The 8,316-nt window shown below is 51.3% G+C and overlaps 2 protein-coding genes across 2 annotated transcripts; one reads left to right on the top strand and one right to left on the bottom strand.

The window, feature by feature from the left end:
* Window positions 1-1,595: 1,595 nt before the first annotated feature.
* On the bottom strand, window positions 1,596-4,075 carry BDZ83DRAFT_750782 (peptidase family M13; the record flags this gene model as incomplete). Its single annotated transcript, XM_060513963.1, has 5 exons — window positions 1,596-2,648; window positions 2,697-2,978; window positions 3,032-3,541; window positions 3,591-3,859; window positions 3,913-4,075. The coding sequence occupies 5 exons, from the start codon at window positions 4,073-4,075 to the stop codon at window positions 1,596-1,598; spliced, it is 2,277 nt and encodes a 758-aa protein (XP_060366719.1).
* A 1,530-nt stretch (window positions 4,076-5,605) lies between these two features.
* On the top strand, window positions 5,606-8,116 carry BDZ83DRAFT_750781 (peptidase family M28; the record flags this gene model as incomplete). The annotated part of the gene is made up of 7 exons (XM_060513962.1): window positions 5,606-6,117; window positions 6,178-6,295; window positions 6,344-6,431; window positions 6,504-7,020; window positions 7,083-7,404; window positions 7,459-7,511; window positions 7,567-8,116. 7 exons carry the CDS (start codon window positions 5,606-5,608, stop codon window positions 8,114-8,116), a joined length of 2,160 nt encoding a protein of 719 aa, XP_060366718.1.
* Between the last annotated feature and the right edge of the window lie 200 nt (window positions 8,117-8,316).

The following is an 8,316-nucleotide window of genomic DNA, read 5'->3' as shown; positions in this document are numbered from 1 at the left end:
CGGGGACAGACAGAACGCGTAGTGGCCACAAGGCATGATTTGGAGGACGATGTAAAGAGACGACGTACTGTAGAGTAGGTAGCCTTGGCTCACGGCCCTCCACGCCATATACCCTTCGGGAGGTCTGCGGTAAGGGCTCTAGCCCGGCCGCCACGGCGTTAAATACAACAACAACAACAACAACAACGACAATTACGAAACGGTGACCCCTGGGACCAGCCTGTCTCAAGGAGTTGAACAACGCAGACACTAACACCCGCGCGGTATCCACTATGAAAGAGCCCACCCTCGACTCGAGGTACACCTAACGCGAATACATCACTGTCTAGAACAGTTCCACCCATTGATGTTTCCGCGGACCTCTGAACTGTAAGAGTTTCACTTCTGGGTTATTATTGGCTCTTTGCTTTGCCTGCCAGGCTGCTAGCTAGATAAGCCAATGTGAGCTGCAAAGTCAGCAGCCGCCCTTTGCAGCCTATCACAAGCACCGATATTTCAACGACATCGATGATCGACTTCCTATTTGTGTTGGTGTTTGTGACCTCAACGGTCGCAGCTATTTCAAGACAACCAGATATAACTTGGTCAAACTTCGGAGGCGTCACTGATATCAAGGCTCGTCGACGATCCGAGAATCTCACGAAAATTTCGCGGAGCAGTCTTTACTTCTTTTTCTTACTTCAGGTAATCGCATATTTACAAGCATCCAGAAGGTTGTTAGGCGGGTCGTTGGACTTTTCGAGCAATAACCCTCTTCAACTTAAGCTCGTGCGATCTTGTGTCAACTAAATTATAGTAAAGATTGTGCAGCTTGAATCCTTCGTACCTGACAGAGCCTAGAGTCACCCATACAATGTACTTCAGAAATGGGGGTCTTTCTAATATCGAGAGTAGTAGCGGCCTGATGTTTGATATTGAATTATATTATTTGACCCCTGAAATCTCGCCGTCCCCGATCTACCGAGACTGTCTTTGGTAACGGCAGTAGAAAATAGATTTCTGTCCTTCGCAGACAAATATGCACGTATCCTTCAGTGCTCTCCACCGAGGACTTGTTCAGTAACTTCTTGGCCAGTCCACAGGCATTGCTACGGGCATTTCGAACTTCAGCTCAGGGGGTCACTATATTGAGCGATGGAACCCCCACTGTCCAGAGCCGGTTTGATAGCAAGACAGCAGAAGAAGATTCAAGTTTCGTAGACTGATCCCGGCGTATCAGGGGCTGGAAGACCAACTGTTCGTGAATTTTGGTCAAGTCTCGGTAGCCACTGATAGCTGTGTAAGTATGTACGAAGATGACCTTGATGGCTTCAAGCTTGATTTTCATTATTCCATTCCCACAGAAACTGTCAATCACTCGCCAATCACTCGCCCTGCGTCACGATAGGAATGTCGGTCTTTTCCAAATGGATAACCGCCAGCATAAGGAGGCAAGAATCACATTTCCACTCGCACCTCATGCAGTGACTCGCCACTGGAACTCTCATGTCAACAAGTGATTTCCATTCTGTGACTACCGTACATACTATACACACGAGCGCTACGTAAACATTCTGTAGAAGACGGCGAATATCCAACGTCCCCGTCAAAGTGTCTTACCACAGCTCGCAAGTGGGCTTCTTGTCCTTGCACTGGAAGCTCTCCTTGAACTCCCGACTGTTGGACATTGTGCCAAGAATACGGGCCCACTTGGGCGCATGAGGATCAGTATAGATCCGGTTGATGGCCGTATCCTTCCGAGACATGCCACACCACCAGTTGGAGTACGTGACGAAGAAGAGCTGATCTTGCGTGAAGTGCTCAAGGCCCGGCAGATCCTTGTTGGGGTGCTTGTGGGCACGGCGCTTCCAGGCCTGGTATGAGGCCGAGAGTCCGCCGGCATCGGCCAGGTTCTCGCCAAGGGTGAGGCGTCCGTTGACGTGGAGAGGCTTGTCATCCGGCCCTGGGACAGAGAAGTTGGAGTACTGCTCGACGAAGCATTCAGCTTTGTCCTTGAAGGCCTGTACAGTGGCGTCCGACCACCAGTCAGTGTAGTTGCCGTTCTGATCGTAGTGTCGGCCGGTGGAGTCGAAGGCGTGGCTGAGCTCGTGGCCAGCGACAGAGCCAAAGGCACCGTAGGACATATAGGCAGGGACTTCGACGTCGAAGACGGGGAACTGCATGATGCCGGCCGGGAAGACGATCTCGTTGCCAGGCGGGTTGTAATAGGCATTAACGGTAGGAACTGTCATACCCCACTGCTCCCGATCGACGGGCTTGCCGAGGGCTGACCACTCGTAGCCGACAGCGAACTTGCGAACAGCAAGTGCGTTCTTGAAAAAAGTCTCTGGGCTGATGTCGACTGAATTGTAAAAGTCGTTGAGACTAGGAGGATCCATGATATCGGGGCTCTTGGTCGGGTAGCCGATCTTCTGGATGATGTTCTGAACCTTCTCCATGGCCTTGGTGGTGGTCTCCTTGTCCATCCACTTGGCGGCCTTGAGCTTCTTGGTAAACTCGGTCTTGATGTCGGTGATGATGGTGTCGCCGAACTTCTTTGCCTCGGCCGAGAAGGCCTTCTCAACGAAGAAGCGGCTGAGAATCCAGCCCAAGCCGTCGTCGACGTGGCCAACGCATGTGCGCCATCTTTCAGGGGCAGACTCGGGGTCCTACTTAAATGAGTATCAGGCTAGACGAATGCACGGCTTCAAGCTTACCTTTCCAGCGAGCTCATTCTTGAAGCGCTTGTAAGGCTTGAGAGCATCGGCGTCGACGTAGGAAGAAAGGGACTGGACAGCCTTCCAGATGAAGTAGTTCTGAATGACCTCCTTATCGGTCCCGGAAAGAATGGTAGATAACTCAGTCATATACTTGGGCGACATCACGATGACGCGCTCAACGACAAAGCCCTCGGGGACGAGATCGTGGATCAATGCCGTAAGCTCGATTTCCGGAGCAAGAGCAGCTGCCTCGTCGATGAGCATCGGGTTGTAGGTTTTCTGCTCGATTGTCAATATCTTCGAAGCCTGTCGGTGATACCCTTGTTACTCACAGTGACATCCTCGAGCTCCTCGGTGGGAGGAGAGGCGGCTGCCAGAAGCTTTTCAAGATCAATAACCTTGGCAAAGTTGTCCTTGTTTCCATCTGGGTAAAGGTTGCCGAGAACCTCAACAGCAACTCCGCGGTACTTCTCGACGAGCTTCTCATCTTCGTATCGCTCCTTTGAGGGCAGTCCCAGGCTGTACGGAGGTGCGACAGAAACAACGACAGTATCGGGGTCTCTATCATCCGCACCAGTACCGGATGCAATAAAAGCGTTTACTCCGTATCTGGACAGGAGTAGAATTGCGTCTTTGGTCGGGCCAGAGTCGACAGAGGTGCCCGCCTCGAGTGGGTAGCTGTTCTTGATCTCGTCCAGAATCTGGGTGAGGGGTTCAACGCCGATCTCCTTGATCTTGTCCTCGTCGACACAAGCATCGTAAGCAGCCTTCATCTTGTCAAAGTTCTGCTCGTCGGCAGACTTGTCCGTGGATTCGAGACGGAGCGGCGAGAAGTACGAATGCTGGAAATCAATTAGCAGAGGTCGTGATTAACGATCCGGTTGTGCTGACCTGGGAGTCCTTAGGGTAGGGTGCCTCGAGAATGTGACGAAGCAGCAGCTCCGAGTTCTCGGACATGATGGTGCCGGTGAAGGCATCGCCTTGGTCGGCACGGAGGTCGTGTCGGTCTCTCCACCCTCCGCAGACAAGCTCCTCAAAGTCATTGCATGGGTCCAGCTGTTTGTAGTTCGGTGACAAGTTGTACAAAAGCTCAGAGGCGGCATGGACACAGGCCGGTGTCATGCAAACGGGCGTCTTCTCCTCGTGAATGGGTTTCTGGGCTACACAGACAGACTTTAGTAGCTGTCTACGACATCGCTTGAGGGATCTTAACCTTGAGGAATATTGCAGTATAGCAAGCCGGCAGCAGTAGCCAGGACGAAGACCTTGACCACGGCCTTCCCCGCAGAGCACCGTTGGGCGTACGGGCATCGCTTGGGCCGGCCGTAAGACACGCCCTGCTCCGCCTCCGGGATAAGCGGCGCCTTCTCCGACATAACGGGCGATTGCGTGATGAGGGCCTATTGATAAAGCTATGGCGATAAGGCGATTGACGAAACCAGCCAGCTGAGAATCGAGATGTGTGTGTTGTGATAAGGAGAGGTCCAATGACTGGAGGGATGGTGGTTGCAGATGGGAGGTGGATCGCGTGAGATCTGATGGAGCTCTCGGAGCTCTTGGGGGAGCTTGGAGCTGGAGCTCTTGGGCGATGACGCTTTGATGCGGAGAAGCAGCTGGAGTGCAGCTGGTGGGGCGACTTAGCCGAGGCTACTTGATCTGTGGGCAAAATTGGCAGCGAAACCAAGTACCTCGGGATCGAGCTAGGATGCCTGGAACGAGACGTGCGCCGGGGAAACTCCGCTCAAACTTGGCCCCTGAGGCCTCTCACTTCTCTCTCACTCATGAATCTCATGATAGCTACCTGGTTCATGATAATCTCTCGCATCGCGCAAGAGAGACACCATGATTGGGCTTCCTCTTTCCAGCATTCATCGATCTTGAACTTTCAGCAGTAAATGGTGCTTGAAATTCACACGTTCCGCCCCGATGCACCATTGCACGTCCAGTGTCTCATTCCCTCAGGGCATATCTGTTCCTGCAGTAGCTCTGGCTCCTGTGTTTTACAGTAATCTTATCTTCACTCATGATCGATTGTTCATAATCTTTACATCAAAGACTGGATAGACTAAGCTCTGTGGCCCTTGGTGGGCTTTTCGACTGGCCCAGTGTGGCGTTTGGTCGTGGCTTATGGGTGTCGCCTCTGGCCTCTGTCCTGACTAGAATAGACTAACCTTCGACGGAGGAAAGCCATCTTCAAGGATTAGCTCTCAAAGTTGCTTTGTTGGTTTGGACTGATAAAGATTCGATGTCAAGAACCACGCTACCGTGGCTATCGTGGCTATTCCGGATTATCCGGATCAATAAACATTCATCGAACATCGAGTCCAGCGGGTCATGGTTTCCGATAATGGCTTGAAGCATCCCGAGCACTCCGAGTCCACCTTCGGTTTCTCAAGCATACTAAGCCGATGGCAATTCTGTGAGCAAGAATGTCAATCCAACTCATCATGCGCGTGACTACGTACGCCAAGATCTACCCCATGCTTGAGATCACCAAATTCATATTACCCCTCATTACCAGCCAATCCTCCGGAGATATAAGCTGCAGTCTCGTTGCTTGAGCTCGGCTCATTTACCGCTGGCTCACGTTGCATTACATGAACGCTACGCCGGATAGGAAGTTCGCAGGATGTCACGTAGGCACCGTGAGATGCGGGCAATGCGGTCTCTGTAAGTGAGATTGACTGAAGGTATTGGTCGAATATGCCTCGACGGTTTTTCCCGGTTTCTGCCTTGATTTTGCTTGCTTATGGAACTTTTGAACCTTGTCAGAGGGGCCCATGATGTGATGAGCATACGGCAATCTTGAAGAGTGCGGATTTAAGAACAAAACAACTTAATCTTGCTAAAAACCTGGACCTTCGAGACAATCAAGTGAATCATGGGAATACTGCGGTAGCTTCAGCATGCGACAAACTCTTCTTTCATTGGCCTTGACGGCCACAAGCATTTACGCTTGTCAACGCGACTGGGCCGCCCTTAACCGCCGCATCGAGCGCCACACTCACCACGACCAAGGTCACAAGAAACGGGATACGGCAGTGGAATACCCGCCTTCTCTCACAGAGTTTGAGTCTATACTTGTGAATTCCTTTGATAGCAAATCGCTCGACGAATGGTCTCACTACTATACTTCTGGAGACCATCTTGGTGGACACAACCGGACTCTAGCTGAGTGGACGCAACAGAAGTGGATTGATGCTGGCTGGGATGCTTCCATTGAGGAGTATTGGATCTGGTATACCGCTCCTCTTGAGACTACCTTGACTTTGAATAGACCAGATGGAAGCGTCCACAATGTCAGTTTGATTGAGGATATGCTGGAGGAAGATCCTACCACTAGCTACCCCAACCGAATTCCGGCCTACCATGCGATGAGTGGAAGTGGCAACATCAGTGCCGAATATGTTTACGTTGGGTATGTTAACCCTGAAGCCACAAAGGAACTGCTATGCAAGGTGCTAATTTTGGGATGCAGTCGCGGACAACGCGGAGATTTCCAAGCCCTGAAAGATGCTGGAATCGAATTGGAAGGCAAGATCGCCTTGTCAATGTATGGTGCGATTTACAGAGGAACCAAAGTGAAGAATGCACAGGTATGTCTCACTCAATCTGAGGGACGGTTACAAAAGTTGACAATTTAGGACAACGGCATGATCGGAGCTGTTCTTTTCACCGACCCCCTTGATGACGGAGAGATTACAGTTGCCAACGGCTACCTTGCGTACCCAGGTGAGTCCATATCGTAGCCTCGGAAGTCAGGTTCCACAAGGCATACTTTACTAAGACATTCGATGCCTCTAGATGGACCAGCCAGAAACCCGTCCATGATCCAAAGAGGCAGTGTCCGTTTCTCGTCGCTGTACTCAGGTGATCCCTCCACAGTTGGGTATGCATCAGAAAAGGACGGCCCGAGAAACGATGTGACTGCTTACAACCCAACCATTCCATCTGTACCCATTAGCATGAAGGATGCGGTGCCATTGCTCGCCGCTCTTGATGGAAGCGGCTTGTCCGCCGAGCAGATCAACCGCAGCAGCTGGATTGGCGCACTGCCGAACATTACTTACAGCAGCGGTCCAACACCAGGTGCCACGCTTGATATGGTACATTTCATGAATCAAACAATCGCACCCTCATGGGATGTTATTGGCGTCATCAACGGAACTCATCCGGACGAAGTCCTCATCATCGGGAATCACCGCGACGCTTGGGTTATTGGGGGTGCGGCGGATCCGAACTCGGGCTCTGCAGTCCTCATAGAGCTTTCCAAAGCATTCGGCAAGCTTCTGGATAAGGGGTGGAAACCCCGTCGTACAATGTAAGTGCACTAGACTTTTTTCCTCTGATCATCTGGGAGAACAAAATTGATTTGACGTCTAGCATCTTGGGCTCTTGGGATGCTGAAGAGTTTGGCCTGCAAGGGTCGACTGAATGGGTCGAAAGTCACTTGCCATGGCTCGTTACGAACGCTGTCGCCTATTTGAACCTCGATGTTGCTGTTTCAGGACCCCGAACTGCTCTATCTGGGTCAGGCGAAATTCAGACGGTCGCTATTGAAATGATGAAGAAGGTTCTTTTCCCTGAAGATTGGGGTGTCGGGCCAACCTTGTACGACATGTGGTTCAACACGACCGAAGGCGAAATCCCTCCCCTGGGAAGCGGTAGCGATTATGCCTCTTTCTATCACAATGGTATCAGTGCTGTAAGTGCTCTGTTCTGTCCCTTCCGCGATATCTGAGACTGAAACACATACAAGATTGATATTGGATCTGATGGGGGCAAAACTGATCCAGTCTATCATTATCACGGGTAAAACCAAGCCATTCACACGGTTTCCATGACGCATATGACTGATAGAAAGTAGGCACTACGATTCATATACCTGGATGGCCAAGTTTGGAGACCCGGGCTTCAAGATCCATCGGGCGATGGGCCAGTGGCTCACCTTGATTGCATATCACATCGCCGATGATGTGATCATCCCGTGGGATCTGCCCAATGCCGGACGCGTGCTACGAACATATTACGAGGACCTCAACGAGACCATCGTCGAGGACTACCCCGGCCTAAGCCTATCTCCCATTGACGAAGCTATTACCGAGTTCGAAGCCGCAGCAGAGCGCATCGCCACAGTCGCCAAGCAGGCCCTCGCTTTCAACGATACGGTCCTTATCGACGTGATCAACGGCAAGTACCGAGACTTCTCGCGTGGCTTTGCGAGCGCCGGCGGTCTCCCTGGACGCCCGACATTCCACAATGTCATAAGCGCTCCCGGTCTTGATAACGGCTATGGCGCTGATGTCTTCCCCGCCGTGCAGGACAGTCTGAGCTCTGGCAATGAGACACAGGCCGAAGAATGGGTGGACAAGAGCGCATCTGCAATCTCCCGCGCTGCAGAGATTCTGAGCATCTGAGATACATAGATTTACGTCTGCTTTTTGTTGTTGTTTTTTGGCTTTTCTTTTTTTTCTTTTTCCCAAACAGAAAATATAATGTTTCTTACAAGATGTGGGCTTCATCTACTACATCGCTTCAAAAAAAAATCTGAATATCAATCTACTTCGTACTTAGTACAGTAAGGAAGGGTATTATCGATGCTTTTCACACTCCTTCG

The sequence above is a fragment of the Colletotrichum acutatum genome (assembly GCF_030867785.1).
Source record: "Colletotrichum acutatum strain CBS 112980 chromosome Unknown BDZ83scaffold_31, whole genome shotgun sequence".
Lineage (NCBI taxonomy): Eukaryota > Fungi > Ascomycota > Sordariomycetes > Glomerellales > Glomerellaceae > Colletotrichum > Colletotrichum acutatum.
The sequence above is the reverse complement of the archived record's forward strand: the minus strand, read 5'-3'. Positions and strand labels throughout refer to the sequence as shown.